General features: G+C 36.8%; 1 protein-coding gene across 3 annotated transcripts; it reads right to left on the bottom strand.

Moving 5' to 3' along the window:
• Positions 1 to 3,750: 3,750 nt before the first annotated feature.
• Positions 3,751 to 23,820, bottom strand: LOC116733272 (coiled-coil domain-containing protein 34-like). 3 transcript variants are annotated; one of them, XM_032584069.1, is made up of 3 exons: positions 23,320 to 23,820; positions 4,180 to 4,205; positions 3,751 to 4,140 (listed from the first exon to the last, which is right to left on the bottom strand). In XM_032584069.1, exons 1-3 carry the CDS (start codon positions 23,396 to 23,398, stop codon positions 3,838 to 3,840), a joined length of 408 nt encoding a protein of 135 aa, XP_032439960.1. In that variant the 5' UTR covers positions 23,399 to 23,820; the 3' UTR covers positions 3,751 to 3,837. The 3 variants fall into 3 exon arrangements, 2 of the variants coding, with proteins under 2 accessions (XP_032439960.1, XP_032439959.1); XM_032584068.1 differs by having other exon boundaries at positions 3,751 to 4,205; XR_004341987.1 differs by lacking the exon at positions 23,320 to 23,820 and adding an exon at positions 17,734 to 18,234 and having other exon boundaries at positions 3,841 to 4,205.
• Positions 23,821 to 25,027: the final 1,207 nt, after the last annotated feature.

Here is a 25,027-nt window from a genome sequence, read left to right as displayed (position 1 = left end):
GTCTTGTGACCTGAAAATCAGTCAAGTTTATTTGTACAGAACATTTCAGCAACAACACAGTTCAACACAGTAACATCATAAAAATGCAACAATACAAAGATATAAATTATACAAAAACCCTTACCTTAATGCACCTGAAAAGAAAAAATGTAAACAAACCATTATTTATTTCATAATTGTGACTCAATTTTTTTTCTAGAATCTTAAAATTTATATTAATATATTTGTATACATATGCTTTATAAACCATATTTGTATAGAATGATTGTATATATATAGTATATACTGTATATATATATATATATATATATATATATATATATATATATGTATATAAGCTGACTGGATAGCTCAATAGATAAGGCATCAGTATATCACTGAGAGGGCGGGGGTTCGAATCCAGTCTGGGGTCCTTAGGCAAGACCCTTCAAGCTACTGCCAACCTCATACCATGAGGTATGCCGGCTCAGACGTCAGGTGTCAGGTGTTGGGGAACCAGATGACAAATGGGCTACGGAAATGGGCGAGAGATGAAAATGTGGATCTGTTGGATCAGAGAGGTTACTGAGGTTAAAGCCTCATTGAGATACCAATGAGCTGATCAGATAAGAGCAGCCATGAGACCCAATACCCACCATGGAAAAGACGGTTAGAGGCTAAAGTACAGGCAGGTGCCACAACTACGAGAGGACCATAATAACCTCCCTGAGCAAGCCTTGGTAACTCACTGCCCTCCATGAGCGACTGGCAGGTCGCTACAAAGTGGGACTCACCCTGAATGGTCCAGAAGGATCCATCAAAGGGTCCAGTCCCACCCATGGATAAACACATGAGCACGGCACAGAAAGGTATCGGTGTAAATAGCAGAGGAGCCAAACACCAACTCATCGTAGACCGCACAGTTGCCCGAGACTGCAAAACCTGACACACCAACCTGTGCATGGCTTGGATTGATTACAAGAAAGCCTATGATTCAATGCCGCATACTTGGATCATTGAATGCTTAGAGATGTATAACATCAACAGGACTCTGAGAGCCTTCATTGCAAACTCGATGAGGCTGTGGAAAACCACCCTTGAAGCCAACTGCAAACCACTTGCACAAGTGTCCATCAAATGTGGCATATACCAAGGAGATGCTCTGCCCCCACTACTGTTCTGCATAGGCCTGAACCCCCTCAGCCAAATTATCAACAAGACTGGCTACGGATACCAACTCAAAAATGGGGCCAACATCAGTCACCTTCTCTGTATGCCAAGAGTGAGCGAGACATCGACTCACTGATCCACACCACCAGGATCTACAGCACGGACATTGGGATGTCATTCGGACTAGAGAAGTGCGGTCGGCTGGTCACAAAGAGGGGGAAGGTCATCCGCACAGAAGGGGTCTCACTCCCAGAAGGAACAATAGCAGACATAGAGGACAGTTACAAGTACCTAGGTATACCACAAGCAAATGGCAACCTCGATGAGGTCACAAGGAAAAGAGCCACAGCTAAATACCTCCAACGAATAAGGCAAGTCCTGAGAAGCCAGCTCAATGGCAAGAACAAAATCCGTGCGATAAACAGCTATGCCCTGCCAGTAATCAGATACCCTGCTGGAATAATTAGCTGGCCAAAGGAGGAGATAAAAGCCACTGATATTAAGACTAGAAAACTACTAACAATGCATGGAGGATTCCATCCCAAATCCAGCACCCTGAGACTATATACGAGCCTCAAGGAAGGAGGCAGAGGACTAGTGAGTGTGAGAACCACAGTCCAGGACGAAACAACTAAGATCCATAAATACATCAGGGACAAAGCCTCAACAGACAATGTGCTCAGTGAATGTCTCAGACAACAGGGAACGGAGGTTGAGGTGCCAGAGATACCATCATGGGAGGACAAGCCCCTACATGGGATGTACCACCAGCAAATAACCCAAGTGGCTGATATCAGTAAATCCTACCAATGGCTGGAAAAAGCTGGACTCAAGGACAGCACAGAGGCCCTCATCCTGGCCGCCCAGGAACAGGCCTTAAACACCAGAGCAATAGAGGCCCAGATCAGATCAGACCCCTGAGACAGTCCAGCACATAACAGCAGGGTGCAAGATACTGGCAGGGAAAGCGTACATGGAACGACATAACCAAGTTGCAGGCATAGTGTACAGAAACATCTGTGCAGAATATGGACTGGAAACCCCGAGATCAAAGTGGGAAACACCCCCAAAGGTGGCGGAGAACGCCAGAGCTAAGATCCTGTGGGACTTCCAGATCCAGACAGACAAAATGGTAATGGCGAACCAACCAGACATTGTCGTAGTGGATAAACAACAGAGGAAAGCCGTTGTGGTAGATGTAGCAATACCAAGCGACTGCAACATCAGGAAAAAGGAGCACGAGAAACTAGAGAAATACCAGGGCCTCAGGGAGGAACTGGAGAGGGCCTGGAAGGTGAAGACCACAGTGATGCCTGTGGTCATCGGGGCCCTCGGGGCAGTCACCCCCAAACTGGACCAATGGCTACAACAGATCCCAGGAACAACATCAGACATCTCAGTCCAGAAATGTGCAGTCCTTGGCACAGCCAAGATACTGCGCAGAACCCTCAAGCTCCCAGGCCTCTGGTAGAGGACCCGAGCTCAGAGGATAAGAACCACCCGCGGTGGGTGAGAAGGGAATTATATATATATATGTGCATGTGTGTATATTTGTGCACAGTAACATTCATTTTGAGTATATAACACACACGGACATCGCCCCCCACCCCCACCCCCCACACACAAATGGTACATATACTGTACAAATGTTTACTAAATTATACAAAACTAGTATTCATGACAAAATGAGTCTCCTTTTACAATCTGATAGGGTGTGTGTGTGTCATTAAAGAAAAATAAACTTTATGAGAGCAAAAAGTCATTTTCAGAGATTTTTCCCTGATATCTTTGTTTCTCAATGTCTTGAAAGTTGTTGCTACTTTTTAAGATTTGTTGCATTTGGTTATTTGATTTTGTTTGTTTTTACTAACAGTTGGAAAAGTGGAGATTTATATGAACATGTTTAAAACTTTATATAAAAAGTTATTTTTTGATAAAGTTTACTTCTTTATTATTCCTTAAATAAGTAAAACATGTCACTGGTGGTACATCCTCTGCCTCTTTAATCAATTTATTATGTAAAATGTTTTTCTGAATTTCCAACTATTTTAGTCAAGCAATATCTTCTATCATTCAAAACATTATTTTCTTAATTAAATACAAGCACCAAATTTCTGTGGAAATCAAACAAAATCACACAAAATATGACATGTATTCAAAAGAAAGACACCACTAACACTGAAAATTATTTTAAATGTTAAAAAACTTTTTTAAATTGTGCAAACAAATGACCAACCAGCTTAATATGCATCTGACATGATAAAGAACCTGAGATGGTGATATGAGTTTTATAATTATACATTTGATGTTAAAACCTTTATTTACATTTGATATTTTTAACAGAACTAATATTATTGATTTACTCTTCATGCAGTAGTTTTATTGTCTATGTTGCCTTTTAAGAAGCATCAGTTCATTTCATCCTGACTAGTTTAGGATCCCTGTTTAACTATTCTGGTTGTTGCTGTTATCATTTCATTAGAATCAGATCATAAAGCTGTAAATTATAAACAGAAAAGCTTGTTTTTAGCAGTCAGTGGGACAGAGAACAGATTCAAAATGTTGCTGAAACACTAAAGAGAGAAGTTGTACCAAAATAACCTAGTTTAGTTTCAGTGAATCTTGCTGATCAATCATTTCACATTTGTTTTTTAGTCCTTTGTTCTGTTTTAGACACATTTTCTTCTGTTATTTTCTAAATATCCTCATTTTTTTCTTTGTTCTCATCATGTGTATCTCTATAGGTTCCATCACCTTCTCTATGTTCAGTAACTGTCTTTCATAATGTTTCTTCTTCTTATCCAGTTTCCACTGGGACTGTAACAGCTTTTCTTTTTCCCCTAATAGCAGATCCTTGTTATCATAGTTTTCTTTCTCAGTTATTTTTTTCTCCACCATCTGAACTTCCTCTTTGTTTTCCTTCCTCTTAATCTCAACGTCTTGGAGTTTCTGGTTCAGCTGATCCTTCTGGTTCTCCAGTTCAGTTTTGACTTTAATCAGTGTGTCATGTAACGGCTTGTTGACTTTGACTTTGTTCTGCAGCTTCTGGTTCTCATCTGTTGTTGGAAATAAAGATATAAAATTTAAAAGACATTGATGATCATAATATCTACATACTGCAGTCAGTGTATACTGAAGATTTAGCATTCACCTAATTTTTCAAAACATAAGAGGAGATGTTTTATGGCTTATTTTGTCTCTGAATTCTTCTCTGAATACTTTAAAAAATGAACAGAACAAATTTAGTCCTTCTGATGAATCATCAACAAAATGTTACAATCGCAGGATCTGTCTTTTGTAAGTAATTTATCTGTAACATTAAATATTTAAACTTTTTCTCTGAAGTTACCTTTTTCCTTTTCCAGTTCTTCTTCCAATCCACCAAGTCTGGACTTGAACTGATTCTCTTTCTCTTGTTCTTTCATTTTCTTGGTCAGTTCATCGTTCTTGTCTGTGTGGGAAACAAAACAAACAAACTTCAGATTAGTGGAAACAATATCTTATAATTAAACGTTCAAAATGTTTAAACTGAGTGTAAATGAAGACATGTTGCTCTGGAGGAGAATGAAATAGTAAAATAAAATCTATATTTAGACTCTATCAAATGTTATGACTGTTATCACTTTCATAACTGATTTTTCTTTCTTCTGAATTTAATAAATTTCTACTGAGTAACTTCAATATTTTTCTTTTGAGTGATTAAATTGTCTCTTCTGTTCTTTACTCTGATAATCAGAATATCTTCAAACTCCAGTCGTTTGTTTATGTTCAGTCTGTTTTACAATGATTTTCATTTTTTACCTAAATTCTTTCATTGTGCATTAAATGTCCTCTATATCGGTACAAAGGTTTTCTAATCAACCTTCAAAATGTCATTGATTTCATGGAGCACTGTATTCAATATTTTACTGTTCATCTCAGATTTCCAGTTTGATTTTGTTTGATTTGAGTTTAACTCTTTCATTTCTCAGTCTGGAGTCTAAATCTTTCTCTTTCTTTTCTTGTTCTTGTATTTTCTCTGTCAGGCTAACATTGTTTTCTGTGTTGGAAACAAAAGACATAAACATGAATACAGCAGAAATAAAACATTCCTCTTTTATTTGCTCCATTTATATTGAATTATATCAATATTTTTCTTCTGGCTGAAAATAGGAAACACTTCCAACTTCAACTCCTTGATTACGAGAATATCTGCAGTTTCTTTATGATGATGATTATTATTATTACTATCATTACTTGATCCCTGTCATGTAAAGAGAATAGCTTAATATAACATTAATAACTTTCATTTATCATCATCTCTGCTCACTTACTGGTTGTCTCATTTTCAGTCTCAGATTCAGGAACTTGTTTATTTTCTCTGCTCAAGTTGTTCATGGTGGGAGGAAACGACTCTCTCTGATCACATCCATGATCAACATCTTGATGCCTCGACTTCTTATCTGCCATAGAAAATAACATCATTACATAGTGAAACATTTCATTTTACTTTAAAAATCTTATGCTGTTTAAAATTAAAATAATTTGAAATGTTTTCCATATAGTGGAAGCAAAAATAATTCATGTTTGCTGCAAAAAATTAGGCAAATTCTCAGTAACTGTAACTTACATTTATAAATGTATATGAAGACAAAGGCAATGGATATTAAAACCCCAATAATCAGTCCAACAGCACCGCCGATCAGGGCCCATTTCAGAGGGCAGCTGAGGTCCATTTCAAGTGTAGAAGTTAAACTGATAAACAGTAAATAATAAGCCACAGTTAAAATATTATATATATTTACATCTTTGTACTAATTCATAAGAAATTGATGCAAAAAGTTATTCAGAGGTTGTAAAATCAACCTAAAAACTAAAAAGCTGAAGTTTAGACAAACCTTTCAGTGTTTTGCAGTTTTAATGTGATTTTCTTTTTATGTTGCAGGATCCAAAATGCAGGAGGAGACAGAATGTTACTTATTTACAGTGAAATAAAGACACTCATCAGCAGAACAACTGGAGACAGCAGGAAATAGGAAATGCAACAAAATGGAGCAGGAGGATCCGATTCTAGAGGAGAAAACCAGGAAGTAGAAATACTGTTATACTAAAAACAGGCGTCATGTGCTAGATGAGAAAAAACCAACAAAAAGTTTTAAAACAGAAAAAAATCATATTCATGTTCAAAAACAAACAAATCTCTGAAAGACAAGATTTCACAGGTATGAAAAAGGATCACATGAAGCTGTAGACTGGTTTCTGATGAATTGACATAAACTAGAAAAGCTAAATAAAATCTAAAATAAATAAAAATAGGCATTACATATTTGTTTTAATATTCTAAAAGCGTACCTTAGTGTTCACCACGAAGACAGTTCAGCTCAGCTCACCGAAGAGCGAATGAGCAACAGGATCAAAGTCCTGCAATAAATGAAATAGTTTCAATCTTGTGACCTGAAAATCAGTCAAGTTTATTTGTACAGAACATTTCAGCAACAACACAGTTCAACACAGTAACATCATAAAAATGCAGCAATACAAAGATATAAATTATACAAAAACCCTTACCTTAATGCACCTGAAAAGAAAAAATGTAAACAAACCATTATTTATTTCATAATTGTGACTCAATTTTTTTTCTAGAATCAGAAAATTTATATTAATATATTTGTAAATGTTAATACATATGTTTATTTATAAACCATATTTGTATAGAATGATTGTATATATATAGTATATACTGTATATATATATATATATATATATATATATATATATATACTTCCTGGCCAAAAATAAAGTCGCCACCTGGATTTAACTAAGCAAATAGGTACAAGCCTCCTATTGGATAAGTACTGCATAGGCGATTATCTTTCAGCTGGCAACAAGTTATTTAACCCCAGCTGATGCAATGAGTAACTCCTCATTTCTTAAACAACCATGGCAAAAGACACATCCTGTGGTCGTGGAAAAGACGTTAGTCTGTTTAAGAAGGGTCAAATCATTGGCATGCATCAAGCAGAGAAACATCTAAGGAGATTGCAGAAACTACTAGAACTGGGCTAAGAACTGTCCAATGCATCATTAAAAACTGGAAGGATGGTGGGGAACCATCATCTTCCAGGAAGAAATGTGGTCGGAAAACAATCCTGAATGATCGTGATCGGCGATTACTTAAACGTTTGGTCAAATCAAATCGAAGAAAAACAACAGCAGAACTCAGGAGTATGTTTAATTGTGAACGCAAAAGCATTTCCACACGCACAATGCGAAGGGAACTCAAGGGGTTGGGATTGAACAGCTGTGTAGCCGTAAGAAAACCTCTAATCAGTAAGGCTAACCAGAAAAAAAGGCTTCAGTTTGCTAGGGAGCATAAAGATTGGACTCTGGAGGAATGGAAGAGGGTCATGTGGTCTGATGAGTCCAGATTTACCCTGTTCCAGAATGATGGGCGCATCAGGGTAAGAAGAGAGGCAGGTGAAGTGATGCACCCATCATGCCTAGTGCCTACTGTACAAGCCTGTGGGGGCAGTGCTATGATCTGGGGATGCTGCAGTTGGTCAGGTCTAGGTTCAGCAACATTGTGTGCCCAAAGAATGAGGTCAGCTGACTACCTGAATATACTGAATGACCAGGTTATTCCATCAATGGATTTTGTCTTCCCAAATGGAACGGGCATATTCCAAGATGACAATGCCAGGATTCATGGGGCTCACATTGTGAAAGAGTGGTTCAGGGAGCATGAGACATCTTTTTCACACATGGATTGGCCACCACAGAGTCCAGACCTTAACCCCATTGAGAATCTTTGGGATGTGCTGGAGAAGGCTTTGCGCAGTGGTCAGACTCTCCCATCATCAATACAAGATCTTGGTGAAAGATTAATGCAACACTGGATGGAAATAAATCTTGTGACACTGCAGAAGCTTATTGAAACAACGCCACAGCGAATGCAGGTTGTAATCAAAGCTAAAGGCGGTCCAACAAAATATTAGAGAGTGTGACCATTTTTTGGTGGCGACTTTTTCTTTGGCCAGGCAGTGTATATATATATATATGTGCGTGTGTATATATTTGTGCACAGTAACATTCATTTTGAGTAAATAACACACACGGACATCCCCACCCCCCCCCCACCCCCACCCCCCACACACAAATGGTACATATACTGTACAAATGTTTACTAAATTATACAAAACTAGTATTCATGACAAAATGAGTCTCCTTTTAGAATCTGATAGGGTGTGTGTGTGTCATTAAAGAAAAATAAACTTTATGAGAGCAAAAAGTCATTTTCAGAGATTTTTCCCTGATATCTTTGTTTCTCAATGTCTTGAAAGTTGTTGCTACTTTTTAAGATTTGTTGCATTTGGTTATTTGATTTTGTTTGTTTTTACTAACAGTTGGAAAAGTGGAGATTTATATGAACATGTTTAAAACTTTATATAAAAAGTTATTTTTTGATAAAGTTTACTTCTTTATTATTCCTTAAATAAGTAAAACATGTCACTGGTGGTACATCCTCTGCCTCTTTAATCAATTTATTATGTAAAATGTTTTTCTGAATTTCCAACTATTTTAGTCAAGCAATATCTTCTATCATTCAAAACATTATTTTCTTTTCATTAATTAAATACCGGCACCAAATTTCTGTGGAAATCAAACTAAATCACACAAATTATGACATGTATTTAAAAGAAAGACACCACAAACACTGAAAATTATTTTTAATGTTAAAAAACTTTTTTAAATTGTGCAACCAAATGACCAAACAGCTTAATATGCATCTGACATGATAAAGAACCTGAGATGGTGATATGAGTTTTATAATTATACATTTGATGTTAAAACCTTTATTTACATTTGATATTTTTAACAAAAATAATATTATTGATTTACTCTTCATGCAGTAGTTTTATTGTCTATGTTGCCTTTTAAGAAGCATCAGTTCATTTCATCCTGACTAGTTTAGGATCCCTGTTTAAATATTCTGGTTGTTGCTGTTATCATTTCATTAGAATCAGATCATAAAGCTGTAAATTATAAACAGAAAAGCCTGTTTTTAGCAGTCAGTGGGACAGAGAACAGATTCAAAATGTTGCTGAAACACTAAAGAGAGAAGTTGTACCATAATAACCTAGTTTAGTTTCAGTGAATCTTGCTGATCAATCATTTCACATTTGTTTTTTAGTCCTTTGTTCTGTTTTAGACACATTTTCTTCTGTTATTTTCTCAACATCATTATTTTTTTTCTTTGTTCTCATCATGTGTATCTCTATAGGTTCCAAAGCCTTTTCTATATTCAGTATCTGTTTTTCATAATGTTTCTTCTTCTTATCCAGTTTCCACTGGGACTGTAACAGTTTTCCTTTTTCCCCTAATAGCAGATCCTTGTTATCATAGTTTTCTTTCTCAGTTATTTGTTTCTCCACCATCTGAACTTCCTCTTTGTTTTCCTTCCTCTTAATCTCAACGTCTTGGAGTTTCTGGTTCAGCTGATCCTTCTGGTTCTCCAGTTCAGCTTTGACTTTAATCAGTGTGTCATGTAACGGCTTGTTGTCGGGTTGGAGTTGATCCCTCTGCAGCTTGTGGTTCTCATCTGTTGTTGGAAATAAAGACATAAAATTTAAAAGACACTAAGAATGATGATCATAATATCTACATACTGCAGTCACTGTTTTCTGAAGATTTAGCATTCACCAAATTTATTGAAAACATAAGAAGAGATGTTTTATGGTTTGTCTCGTCTGAATCCTTCTTCTCTGAATACTTTAAAAAATGAGGCAGAACAAATTTAGTTCTTCTGCAGAATCATCATCAAAATGATACAATTGCAGGATCTGTCTTTTGTAAGTAATTTATCTGTAACATTAAATATTTAAACTTTTTCTCTGAAGTTACCTTTTTCCTTTTCCAGTTCATCTTCCAATCCACCAGGTCTGGACTTGAACTGATTCTCTTTCTCTTCTTGTTCTTGTATTTTCTTGGTCAGTTCATCGTTCTTGTCTGTGTGGGAAACAAAACAAACAAACTTCAGATTAGTGGAAACAATATCTTATAATTAAACGTTCAAAATGTTTAAACTGAGTGTAAATGAAGACATGTTGCTCTGGAGGAGAATGAAATAGTAAAATAAAATCTATATTTAGACTCTATCAAATGTTATGACTGTGATCAGTTTTATAACTGATTTTTCTTTCTTCTGAATTTAATACATTTCTACTGAGTAACTTCAATATTTTTCATTAGTGATTAAATTGTCTCTTCTGTTCTTTACTCTAATAATCAGAATATCTTTAAACTCCAGTCGTTTCTTTATGTTCAGTTGCTGTTTTACAATGATTTTCTTTATTTACCTAAATTCTTTCATTGTGCATTAAATGTTCTCTATATCGGTACAAAGGTTTTCTAATCAACCTTGAAAATGTCATTGATTTCATGGAGCACTGTATTCAATATTTTACTGTTCATCTCAGATTTCCAGTTTGATTTTGTTTCCTTTGAGTTTAACTCTTTCATTTCTCAGTCTGGAGTCTAAATCTTTCTCTTTCTTTTCTTGTTCTTGTATTTTCTTGGTCAGACTAACATTGTTTTCTGTGGAAACAAAAGACATAAACATGAATACAGCAGAAATAAAACATTCCTCTTTTATTTGGTCCATTTATATTGAATTATATCAATATTTTTCTTCTGGCTGAAAAAAGGAAACACTTCCAACCTCGACTCTTTGATTATGAGAATATCTACAGTTATTTGATGATGATGATGATGATGATGATTATTATTATTACTATCATTATTATTACTGCTTCAACTCGATCCCTGTCATGTAAAGGAAATACTTTAATAACACATTAATAACTTTCATTTATCATCATCTCTGCTCACTTACTGGTTGTCTCATTTTCAGTCTCAGATTCAGGAACTTGTTTATTTTCTCTGCTCAAGTTGTTCCTGGTGGAAAGAAGCGACTCTCTCTGATCCCATCCTTGCTCAACATCTTGATGCCTCGACTTCTTATCTGCCATAGAAAATAATAACATCATTACATAGTGAAACATTTCATTTTACTTTGAAAATCTTATGCTGTTTAAAATTAAAATAATTTGAAATGTTTTCCATATAGTGGAAGCAAAAATAATTCATGTTTACTGCAAAAAAATTAGGCAAATTCTCAGTAACTGTAACTTACATTTATAGATGTATATGAAGACAAAGGCAATGGATATTAAAACCCCAATAATCAGTCCAACAGCACCGCCGATCAGGGCCCATTCCAGAGGGCAGCTGAGGTCCATTTCAAGTGTGGAAGTTAAACTGATAAAAAATAAATAATTTTTAAAATATTATATATATTTACATCTTTGTACTAATTCATAAGAAATTGATGCAAAAAGTTATTCAGAGGTTGTAAAATCAACCTAAAAACTAAAAGCTGAAGTTTAGACAAACCTTTCAGTGTTTTGCAGTTTTAATGTTATTTTCTTTTTATGTTGCAGGATCCAAAATGCAGGAGGAGGCAGAATGTTGCTTATTTACAGTGAAATAAAGAAACTCATCAGCAGAACAACTGGAGACAGCAGGAAATAGGAAATGCAACAAAATGGAGCAGGAGGATCCGATTCTAGAGGAGAAAACCAGGAAGTAGAAATACTGTTATACTAAAAACAGGCGTCATGTGCTAGATGAGAAAAAACCAACAAAAAGTTTTAAAACAGAAAAAAATCATATTCATGTTCAAAAACAAACAAATCTCTGAAAGACAAGATTTCACAGGTATGAAAAATGATCACATGAAGCTGTAGACTGGTTTCTGATGAATTGACATAAACTAGAAAAGCTAAATAAAATCTAAAATAAATAAAAACAGGCATTACATATTTGTTTTAACCCTCTATGGCATGACTTTTTATTTTTTAGGGGAAAAAATATTTTCCTGCATTCTTTGGGAGCTTGGTGGTCCCTAATTACATGTCAATCATAAAATCGGACTCTGACACCTCCTGGAACCAGATTTGGGTTTGTTGCCTCAGGGTAACATTGGTCTAGAACACCAAGATTTTCTACACTGATTATGAGAAATGAAATACAAATCAAACAAAAACTATATTCATAAAAAAACTTTTTTTTGGACAAAAATATGTCAAAAATCATGCCCCCCAAAAAATAAAATAAAGGAGCAATGTGAGGTACAGATATGTGGTTTGTTGCGTGAGGGCAACGCCATGCCATAGAGGGTTAATATTCTAAAAGCGTACCTTAGTGTTCACCACGAAGACAGTTCAGTTCAGTTCAGCTCACCGAAGAGCGAATGAGCAACAGGATCAAAGTCCTGCAATAAACGAAATAGTTTCAATCTTGTGACCTGAAAATCAATCAAGTTTATTTGTACAGAACATTTCAGCAACAACACAGTTCAACACAGTAACATCATAAAAATGCAACAATACAAAAGTATAAATTATACAAAAACCCTTACCTTAATGTACCTGAAAAGAAAAAATGTAAACAAACCATTATTTATTTCATAATTGTGACTCAATTTTTTTTCTAGAATCATAAAATTTATATTAATATATTTGTAAATGTTAATACATATGTTTATTTATAAACCATATTTGTATAGAATGATTGTATATATACAGTACAGACCAAAAGTTTGGACACACCTTCTAATTCTATGGGTTTTCTTTATTTTCATGACTTGTATAGATTTGTATAGAGTGATTGTATATATATATATATATATATATATATATATATATATATGCGTGTGTGTATATTTGTGCACAGTAACATATTCATTTTGAGTATATAACACACACACACAAATAGTACATATACTGTACAAATGTTTACTAAATTATACCAAACTAGTATTCATGACAAAATGAGTCTCCTTTTAGAATCTGATGGCGTGTGGGGGTGTGTGTGTGGGGGTGTGTTTGTGTGTGTGTGTCATTAAAGAAAAATAAACTTTATGAGAGCAAAAAGTCATTTTCAGAGATTTTTCCCTGATATCTTTGTTTTCCAATGTCTTGAAAGTTGTTGCTACTTTTTAAGATTTGTTGCATTTGGTTATTTGTTTTTGTTTGTTTTTACTAACAGTTGGAAAAGTGGAAATTTATATGAAAATGTAAAAAACTTTATATAAAAAGTTATTTTTGATAAATGTTACTTCTTTATTATTCCTTAAATAAGTAAAACATGACACTGGTGGTACATCCTCTGCCTCTTTAATCAATTTATTATGTAAAGTGTTTTTCTGAATTTCCAACTATTTTAGTCAAGCAATATCTTCTATCATTCAAAACATTCTTTTCTTTTCATTAATTAAATACAAGCACCAAATTTCTGTGGAAATCAAACAAAATCACACAAATTATGACATGTATTTAAAAGAAAGACACCACAAACACCATCCATCCATCCATCCATCTTCTTCCACTTATCCGGAGTCGGGTTACTGGGGTAGCAGCTTCAGAAGGGAGGCCCAGACTTCCCTCTCCCCGGCCACTTCTTCCAGCTCTTCCGGGGGAATCCCGAGGCGTTCCCAGGCCAGCCGAGAGACATAATCCCTCCAGCGTGTCCTGGGTCTTCCCCGGGGCTTCCTCCCGGTGGGACGTGCCTGGAACACCTCACCAGGGAGGCGTCCAGGAGGCATCCTGACCAGATGCCCGAGCCACCTCAACTGGCTCCTCTCGATGTGAAGGAGCAGCGGCTCTACTCTGAGTGACTCCCGGATGACTGAGCTTCTCACTCTATCTCTAAGTGAGAGCCCAGCCACCCTACGGAGAAAATCCATTTCGGCCGCTTGTATCCGCGATCTCGTTCTTTCGGTCATGACCCAAAGCTCATGACCATAGATGAGGGTGGGAACGTAGATCGACCGGTAAATCGAGAGCTTCGTTTTTTGGCTCAGCTCTCTCTTCACCACGACGGACCGGTACAGCGCCGGCTTGACGGCAGACGCTGCGCCAATCCGCCTGTTGATCTCCCGCTCCCTTCTTCCCCCATTCGTGAACAAGATCCCGAGATACTTGAACTCCTCCACCTGGGGCAGGACACCCCCCTTGACCCGGAGAAGGCACTCTACCCTTTTCCGGCTCAAGACCATGGCCTCGGATTTGGAGGCACTGATCCCCATCCCGGCCGCTTCACACTCGGCTGCGAACCGCTCCAGTGAGAGATGCAGATCATGACCTGATGAAGCCAGAAGGACCACATCATCTGCAAAAAGCAGAGATGAGATCCTAAGGCCACCAAATCGGATCCCCTCAACACCTTGGCTGCGCCTAGAAATTCTGTCCATGAAAGTAATGAACAGAATCGGTGACAAAGGGCAGCCCTGGCGGAGTCCAACTCTCACCGGAAACGAGCCCGACTTACTGCCGGCAATGCGGACCAGACTCTGACACCGGTCATACAGGGACCTGACAGCCCGTATCAAAGGGCCCGGTACCCCATACTCCCGGAGAACCCCCCACAGGGCTCCCCGAGGGACACGGTCGAACACCTTCTCCAAGTCTACAAAACACATGTAGACTGGTTGGGCGAACTCCCATGCACCCTCCAGGACCCTGCCGAGGGTGTAGAACTGGTCCAGTGTTCCACGACCAGGACGAAAACCACACTGTTCTTCCTGAATCCGAGGCTCGACTATCCAACGGACCCTCCTCTCCAGGACCCCTGAATAGACCTTGCCAGGGAGGCTTAAGAGTGGGACCCCTCTATAATTGGAGCACACCCTCCGGTCCCCCTTTTTGAACAGGGGGACCACCACCCCAGTCTGCCAATCCAGGGGAACTGCCCCCGATGTCCATGCGATATTGCAGAGTCGCGTCAGCCAACACAACCCTACAACATCCAGAGCCTTAAGGAACTCCGGGCGGATCTCATCCACCCCCGGAGCCTTGCCACCGAGGAGCTTTTTAACCACCTCGGCGACCTCGTCCCCAGAGATTGGAGAGCCCAACCCAGAGTCCCCAGGCTCAGCTTCCTCAGTGGAAGGCATGTTGGTGGGATTGAGGAGGTCTTCGAAGTACTCTGCCCACCGGCCCACAACGTCCCGAGTAGAGGTCAGCAGCACACCATCCCCACTATAAACAGTGTTGGTGCTGTACTGCTTCCCCCCCTGAGACGCCGGATGGTGGACCAGAATCACCTCGAAGCCGTATGGAAGTCTTTCTCCATGGCCTCTCCAAACTCCTCCCATGCTCGAGTTTTTGCCTCAGCAACCGCCCGAGCCGCATGCCGCTTCGCCCGCCGGTACCCACCAGCTGCTTCCGGAGTCCCACAGGCCAAAAAGGCCCGGTAGGACTCCTTCTTCAGCCTGACGGCATCCCTCACCGAAGGTGTCCACCAATGGGTTCGAGGGTTGCCGCCGCGACAGGCACCGACAACCTTGCGGCCACAGCTCCGATCGGCCGCCTCGACAATGGAGGCACGGAACATGGTCCACTCAAACTCCATGTCCCCCACCTCCCCCGGGACGTGTTCGAAGTTTTGCCGGAGATGGGAGTTAAAGCTCCGTCTCACAGGGGATTCCGCCAGACGTTCCCAGCAGACCCTCACAACACGTTTGGGCCTGCCAGGCCTGACCGGCTTCCTCCCCCACCACCGGAGCCAACTCACCACCAGGTAGTGGTCAGTGGACAGCTCCGCACCTCTCTTCACCCGAGTGTCCAAGACATACGGCCGCAGATCCGATGAAACGATGACAAAGTCGATCATCGAACTGCGGCATAGGGTGTCCTGGTGCCAAGTGCACATATGGACACCCTTATGCTTGAACATGGTGTTCGTTATGGACAATCCATGACGAGCACAGAAGTCCAGCAACAGAACACCGCTCGAGTTCAGATCGGGGGGGCCGTTCCTCCCAACCACGCCCCTCCAGGTCTCACTGTCATTGCCCACATGAGCGTTGAAGTTCCCCAGCAGAACAAGGGAGTCCCCAGGAGGAGCACACTCCAGTACCCCCTCTAAGGACTCCAAAAAGGGTGGGTAATCTGAACTGTTGTTTGGCCCGTAAGCACAAACGACAGTCAGAACCTGTCCCCCCACCCGTAGGCGGAGGGAGGCTACCCTCTCGTTCACCGGAGTAAACCCCAACGTACAGGCGCCGAGATGGGGAGCAACAAGTATGCCCACTCCTGCCCGACGTCTCTCACCTTGGGCAACTCCAGAGTGGAAGTATGTCCAGCCCCTCTCAAGGAGACTGGTTCCAGAACCAGAGCCATGCGTCGAGGTGAGACCGACTATTTCTAGCCGGAACCTCTCGACCTCACGCACTAGCTCCGGCTCCTTCCCCACCAGGGAGGTGACGTTCCACGTCCCAAGAGCCAGCTTCTGCAACCGGGGATCGGACCGCCAGGGTCCCCTCCCTTGGCCGCCACCCATCACACCACAAACCACAAACACTGAAAATAATTTTTAATGTTAAAAAACTTTTAAAAAATATGCAAACAAATGACCAAACAGCTTATTATGCATCTGACATGATAAAGAACCTGAGATGGTGATATGAGTTTTATAATTATACATTTGATGTTAAAACCTTTATTTACATTTGACATTTTTAACAGAACTAATATTATTGATTTACTCTTCATGCAGTAGTTTTATTGTCTATGTTGCCTTTAAGAAGCATCAGTTCATTTCATCCTGACTAGTTTAGGATCCCTGTTTAAATATTCTGGTTGTTGCTGTTATCATTTCATTAGAATCAGATCATAAAGCTGTAAATTATAAACAGAAAAGCCTGTTTTTAGCAGTCAGTGGGACAGAGAACAGATTCAAAATGTTGCTGAAACACTAAAGAGAGAAGTTGTACCAAAATAACCTAGTTTAGTTTCAGTGAATCTTGCTGATCAATCATTTCACATTTGTTTTTTAGTCCTTTGTTCTGTTTTAGACACATTTTCTTCTGTTATTTTCTCAACATCATTATTTTTTTCCTTTATTCTCATCATGTGTATCTCTATAGGTTCCATCACCTTCTCTATGTTCAGTATCTGTTTTTCATAAAGTTTCTTCTCCTCATCCAGTTTCCACTGGGACTGTAACAGTTTTCCTTTTTCCCCTAATAGCAGATCCTTGTTATCATAGTTTTCTTTCTCAGTTATTTGTTTCTCCACCATCTGAACTTCCTCTTTGTTTTCCTTCCTCTTAATCTCAACGTCTTGGAGTTTCTGGTTCAGCTGATCCTTCTGGTTCTCCAGTTCAGCTTTGACTTTAATCAGTGTGTCATGTAACGGCTTGTTGTCGGGTTGGAGTTGATCCCTCTGCAGCTTGTGGTTCTCATCTGTTGTTGGAAATAAAGACATAAAATTTAAAAGACACTAAGAATGATGATCATAATATCTACATACTGCAGTCACTGTTTTCTGAAGATTTAGCATTCACCAAATTTATTGAAAACGTAAGAGGAGATGTTTTATGATTTGTCTCTGAATTCTTCTTTTCTGAATACTTTAAAAAAATGAACAGAACAAATTTAGTTCTTCTGATGAATCATCATCAAAATGATAGAATCGCAGGATCTGTCTTTTGTAAGAAATTTATTCGTAACATTAAATATTTAAACTTTTTCTCTGAAGTTACCTTTTTCCTTTTCCAGTTCTTCTTCCAGTTCACCAAGTCTGGACTTTACCTGATTCTCTTTCTCTTCTTGTTCTTGTATTTTCTTGGTCAGTTTATTGTTCTTGTCTGTGTGGGAAACAAAACATACAAACTTCAGATTAGCAGAAACAACATCTTATAATTAAAAGTTCAAGATATTAAAACTGAGTGTAAGTGAAGACATGTTACTGTGGAGGAGAATGAAATAGTAAAATAAAATCTATATTTAGACTCTATCAGATGTTATGACTGTTATCACTTTCATAACTGATTTTGCTTTCTCCTGAATTTAATACATTTCTACTGAGCAACACAATATTTTTCTTCTGGCTGATTAAATGCGTCACTTCCAAACATCGTCTCTTCTACTCATAACTCTGACAATCAGAATATTTACGTTCTCTAGTTTAATTTCACCTGAGAATCTGTAAGTTGCTGTTTTATGATTTTCCAACTGAGATAATTTTGTCATTTTCTTACAGCCATTTAAAAACCAGTTTAAATTATTTTTAACTCAACCAGTGACCTAATATTCTGTTGAAATTCCAAACCAGCAATAAAAATGATATTTATTTATATTACAGACACAATAACAACACAGATTTTCACAAACTGCATCAAACAATCTGCATTCAGTCTCAATTATCCATCTTTGATTTCAATAATTTAGACTTTTAAATTCTGATCAAATTTGGTTTTGATTCCACCCACATCATTAATAAAGTTTTATAATACCAGACAATCTTTAATTAATTATAATTTCACATAAAAGGTTTTGATTTCATGTAGGACATTCTGTAATATTATACATTTCTTTTAACACTTTCGGCATGAAATGTTAAAGTTTTTCTTTATCTTTACCTCTTTCTGTTTCCTTCTTATAAACCTCATTTTCCTGGTTATGTTGTTCCTTTTTATATGTATCTTGTTTTTTCTGCTCAACTTTCCTGCCTGTTGTAGAAAAGACATACAAACTTTAACACCACAGAAATAATATTTTGTAATCCAACTTTCAAAATATGATACAGAGATTGATAAGAAATCTATAATTATCAGTGTGGGAGAGTGGAAAGCTTAAAAATAAAAATACTGTAGCTGACAGGTTACCATGACTACCGTCAGACTTGAAGTGATTGTAATGCTACAGTTGTGATTTCAGTTTCTCTGTGTGTTTATTTTGAGTTCCTGTGTCTCTGAGTCTCTGTTTTGTCCTGTCCTCCCCTTGATTGTTCCCTGGTGTGTCTCGTTTCCTTGATTACCCCCTGTGTATTAACTCCACCTGTGTTCCTTGTTCCTCGTCGGGTCCTTGTCTATCTACCAGTCAGTTGTCATATTCGTCTCTTCTTGTAAGCATCCATTCGTATAACCAGTTGCTACCGACGTTGAGCCCTGGCTCCCGCTCAGTCGTGCTGCCTGGTGTTTTTGGATTTTGTACTCTGGCTTGTTCGTCATTAAAATACCTTCATCTCATCTTTACCTGGGTCTACAAGCGTCTGCCTCACCACCAGCTCACACCAATTCATGACAGCTGCATAATATGTTCATTAATTTTAATCTAAATTATTCCTCTTGGGGAATAAAATAGATATCAGTTGTAAGTTTCTTATTTTCTTTACATTGAGCTCATTGTTAGAATATCTGCTTTATTGTTTACCAAATAAAATTCAGATCATTTAGATTTTATCTAAAAGCTCTTTAGATGCAGGTTTGGTCTCTACAAATCCTTTAGTTTTTATCTTATCAACTTACTGCAACCTATCAGTACTTTCTGCCTCACCTGCGTATTTATGGCTGATCTGAAGGTAATGAAAATTGAATTTTATTTTTGGGTATTGTAGTAAAGGGACTGAATATAGATGGAACCATTGATCATGTTTTGCTTCAAGCTATGCACCAAGTTAAAGGAGAGGTGAAAGTTAGAAATCATTTTGAACCATGAGATGATAGACAGTTGTTTTTTATTAACTGATGGATGATTTAACAGATTAGTTTCTACATAATATTCAAAGTAACATTTAGATCAAAAAAACTTTTTTAATAAAGCAAATTATTACTTTATCTTAATTTGATAAATATGAGTCAAAGACAAGATACTGTTAAGGTAAATATGAAAATAGTGAATTAACTTACCTTTAATAATAATAATGATCCCAATGGTGACAGAGATGAAAACTGCCAGTATGTAAACTAAAATAACAACACAACCTTATTTAACTTTTAAGAATTTCCAGAAAACATTAAGTCTAATTTTATTAAGAACAAGAAATCCTCTCTGATTAAAGTTTAAGCAAATTATTCAGCCTGAGATCATAGCTCACCTACAGATGAGAGAAAGAGGAGAAAGATGATAACAGGAAGTGAGACAGATCCAATTAAGTCCATAATTGAATATGTTGAGATCATTTTATCTTCTTGAACTTGGTGCACAACCTGAAAATATGTTAAAAAAGAAAAATTCAGTTCAAATTTCAAATGAGTTTAAATATTTGAAAATGTTATATTTCCATATGCATTCTCAGGTTCTGGTTTGGGTTCTTGTTTCACCTCTTCAATAACCTCCAGCTGTTCCATCACTGGTGATGGTGACATATGGCTGAGTTTATCGTTCTTTGCCACATCTTTTGGATAAAAGTCTACGAAAAACAATGAAAAAAAAATCTGAATTTTAAAACCCATCAAAGTGAAAATCCAATATAATCCATACTGACATAATTTTAACATTTATTTACATTAATGAACTGTATATACACACACACTAGACAGCAGGACTTACATGTGAATGTGCTCACAGCCAGGACAACAGAAATGGTTTTATAAAACATGTCGATCAGAGGAACTGCAATGGTAAAAACTGTTGCAACTTGAAAACAATAAAAGTACATTTAACTTTCTAAAATGTGTCTGAAATCTGGTAATTGTTTTTAGAGATGCATGTTTTTGAGCTTTTTTAATATTTAATAGAATCACTGCATTTGACAACAACTTGTTACTGTTAGCAAATTTTCAATTTCATTGTAATTTAAATAACACTGCAATTTACATAATGAATTTATAAATAACAACTGTATAACAAATTAAGAGAAATTCATACCTGCTCTGCAAAGGAAAATTGTTGAATAAACCGTAACATGAGCCACTAGATCAAAGTGCTCTGATTTGAACTTTAACCTCTGTTCTTCGACAAACCAAGGCGTGTCCACGACAGTTTATGGTTTATTTAGTGTTTGAAATGGTGACATCCTGTAAAATATACATGAAATATATTTTACTCATAATGACATCTACAAAAATAAAAGTTTTATTCCCATATTACAACTGTATAATTACTGATTTGACCAGTAAAAGGTTAGACAGTTAAATTACCAGTTCCTCAGACTAAGCCTAGAAAATGGCGTCCGCTGCCTTAAAACAGTTTTTACCCGATGGCAATCATGGCACTAAATTCAAAGGCATAAGAACTTCTGCTCTTGACACCACTTTGTTAAAATTGTAAATTCTGTTGCGACACCTCCAGGCGCTGCAACCATCTTCTGATGTCTATTTATTTCTCATTTTGTACTATTTATTTCTTTATCTTTGTATATTACGTATATACACATAACCTGCATCTTAACTCGAGTCGAGCAAATCTCAATCTCGTAATCTGTTGATGACAATGACAATAAATCTTATCTTATCTTATCTTATCTTAGTCTGAATAAAACTATTGGTTTTCGTTACATCAGTGAATAAACCAGAAAAATTCTTTATCTATGCAAGTACACACACCCACCCACACACACACACACACACCAACATATTAATTTTGAGTATATAACACACACACACACAAATGGTACATATACTGTACATATGTTTACTAAATTATGCAAAGTAGTATTCATGACAAAATGAGTCTCCTTTTACAATCTGATAGGGTGTGTGTGTGTGTGTGTGTGTGTGTGTGGCATTGAAGAAAAATAAACTTTATGAGAGCAAAAAGTCATATTCAGAGTTTTCCAATGTCTTGAAAGTTGTTGCTACTTTTTCAGATTTGTTGCATTTGGTTATTTGTCTTTGTCTGTTTTTACTAACAGTTGGAAAAGTGGAAATTTATATGAAAATGTAAAAAACTTTATATAAAAAGTTAGCTTTTGATAAATGTTACTTTTTTATTATTCCTTAAATAAGTAAAACATCTCACTGGTGGTACATCCTCAGCCTCGTTAATCAATTTATTATGTAAAATGTTTTTCTGAATTTCCAACTATTTTAGTCAATCAATATCTTCTATCATTCAAAACATTATTTTCTTTTCTTAATTAAATACAAGCACCAAATTTCTGTGGAAATCAAACAAAATCACAAAAAATATGACATGTATTCAAAGAAAGACGCCACAAACACTGAAAATTATTTTTAATGTTAAAAAACTTTTAAAAATTGTGCAAACAAATGACCAACCAGCTTAATATGCATCTGACATGATAAAGAACCTGAGATGGTGATATGAGTTTTATAATTATACATTTGATGTTAAAACCTTTATTTACATTTGACATTTTTAACAGAACTAATATTATTGATTTACTCTTCAAGCAGTAGTTTTATTGTCTATGTTGCCTTTAAGAAGCATCAGTTCATTTCATCCTGACTAGTTTAGGATCCCTGTTTAAATATTCTGGTTGTTGCTGTTATCATTTCATTAGAATCAGATCATAAAGCTGTAAATTATAAACAGAAAAGCCTGTTTTTAGCAGTCAGTGGGACAGAGAACAGATTCAAAATGTTGCTGAAACACTAAAGAGAGAAGTTGTACCATAATAACCTAGTTTAGTTTCAGTGAATCTTGCTGATCAATCATTTCACATTTGTTTTTTAGTCCTTTGTTTTGTTTTAGACACATTTTCTTCTGTTATTTTCTCAACATCATTATTTTTTTCCTTTATTCTCATCATGTGTATCTCTATAGGTTCCATCACCTTCTCTATGTTCAGTATCTGTTTTTGATAAAGTTTCTTCTCCTCATCCAGTTTCCACTGGGACTCTAACAGTTTTCCTTTTTCCCCTAATAGCAGATCCTTGTTATCATAGTTTTCTTTCTCAGTTATTTTTTTCTCCACCATCTGAACTTCCTCTTTGTTTTCCTTCCTCTTAATCTCAACGTCTTGGAGTTTCTGGTTCAGCTGATCCTTCTGGTTCTCCAGTTCAGCTTTGACTTTAATCAGTGTGTCATGTGACGGATTCTTGTCGGGTTGGAGTTGATCCCTCTGCAGCTTGTGGTTCTCATCTGTTGTTGGAAATAAAGACATAAAATTTAAAAGACACTAAGAATGATGATCATAATATCTACATACTGCAGTCACTGTTTTCTGAAGATTTAGCATTCACCAAATTTATTGAAAACATAAGAGGAGATGTTTTATGATTTGTCTCTGAATTCTTCTTTTCTGAATACTTTAAAAAATGAGGCAGAACAAATTTAGTTCTTCTGATGAATCATCATCAAAATGATAGAATCGCAGGATCTGTTTTTTGTAAGTCATTTATCTGTAACATTAAATATTTAAACTTTTTCTCTGAAGTTACCTTTTTCCTTTTCCAGTTCTTCTTCCAGTTCACCAAGTCTGGACTTTAACTGATTCTCTTTCTCTTCTTGTTCTTTCATTTTCTTGGTCAGTTTATCGTTCTTGTCTGTGTGGGAAACAAAACATACAAACTTCAGATTAGCAGAAACAATATCTCATAATTAAAAGTTCAAGGTATTAATACTGAGTGTAAATGAAGACATGTTGCTCTGGAGGAGAATGAAATAGTAAAATAAAATCTATATTTAGACTCTATCAGATGTTATGACTGTGATCACTTTTATAACTGATTTTGCTTTCTTCTGAATTTAATAAATTTCTACTGAGCAACACGATATTTTTCTTCTGGCTGATTAAATGCGTCACTTCCAAACATCGTCTCTTCTACTCATAACTCTGAGAATCAGAATATTTACGTTCTCTAGTTTAATTTCACCTGAGAATCTGTAAGTTGCTGTTTTATGATTTTCTAACTCAGATCATTTTGTCATTTTCTTAAAGCCATTTAAAAACCAGTTTAAATTATTTTTAACTCAACCAGTGACCTAACATTCTGTTGAAATTCCAAACCAGCAATAAAAATGATATTTATTTATATTATAAACACAATAACAAAACATATTTTCACAAACTGCATCAAACAATCTGCATTCAGTCTCAATTATCCATCTTTGATTTCAAGAATTTAGACTTTTAAATTCTGATCAAATTTGGTTTTGATTTCACCCACATCATTAATAAAGTTTTATAATACCAGACAATCTTTAATTAATTATAATTTCACATAAAAGGTTTTGTTTTCATGTAGGACATTCTGTAATATTATACATTTCTTTTAACACTTTCGGCATGAAATGTTAAAGTTTTTCTTTATCTTTACCTCTTTCTGTTTCCTTCTTATAAACCTCATTTTCCTGGTTATGTTGTTCCTTTTTATTTGTATCTTGTTTTTTCTGCTCAACTTTCCTGCCTGTTGTAGAAAAGAGATACAAACTTTAACACCACAGAAATAATATTTTGTAATCCAACTTTCAAAATATGATACAGAGATTGATAAGAAATCTATAATTATCAGTGTGGGAGAGTGGAAAGCTTAAAAATAAAAATACTGTAGCTGACAGGTTACCATGACTACCGTCAGACTTGAAGTGATTGTAATGCTACAGTTGTGATTTCAGTTTCTCTGTGTTTATTTTGAGTTCCTGTGTCTCTGAGTCTCCGTTTTGTCCTGTCCTCCCCTTGATTGTTCCCAGGTGTGTCTCGTTTCCTTGATTACCCCCTGTATATTTATCTCCACCTGTGTTCCTTGTTCCTCGTCGGGTCCTTGTCTATCTACCAGTCAGTTGTCATATTCGTCTCTTCTTGTAAGCATCCATTCGTATAACCAGTTGCTACCGACGTTGAGCCCTGGCTCCCGCTCAGTCGTGCTGCCTGGTGTTTTTGGATTTTGTACTCTGGCTTGTTCGTCATTAAAATACCTTCATCTCATCTTTACCTGGGTCTACAAGCGTCTGCCTCACCACCAGCTCACACCAATTCATGACAGCTGCATAATATGTTCATTAATTTTAATCTAAATTATTCCTCTTGGGGAATAAAATAGATATCAGTTGTAAGTTTCTTATTTTCTTTACATTGAGCTCATTGTTAGAATATCTGCTTTATTGTTTACCAAATAAAATTCAGATCATTTAGATTTTATCTAAAAG

The sequence above is a fragment of the Xiphophorus hellerii genome, chromosome 14 (assembly GCF_003331165.1).
Source record: "Xiphophorus hellerii strain 12219 chromosome 14, Xiphophorus_hellerii-4.1, whole genome shotgun sequence".
NCBI classification, from domain to species: Eukaryota; Metazoa; Chordata; class Actinopteri; order Cyprinodontiformes; family Poeciliidae; genus Xiphophorus; species Xiphophorus hellerii.
Note: the sequence above shows the minus strand (reverse complement) of the source record. Positions and strands in the feature narration are given on the sequence as shown.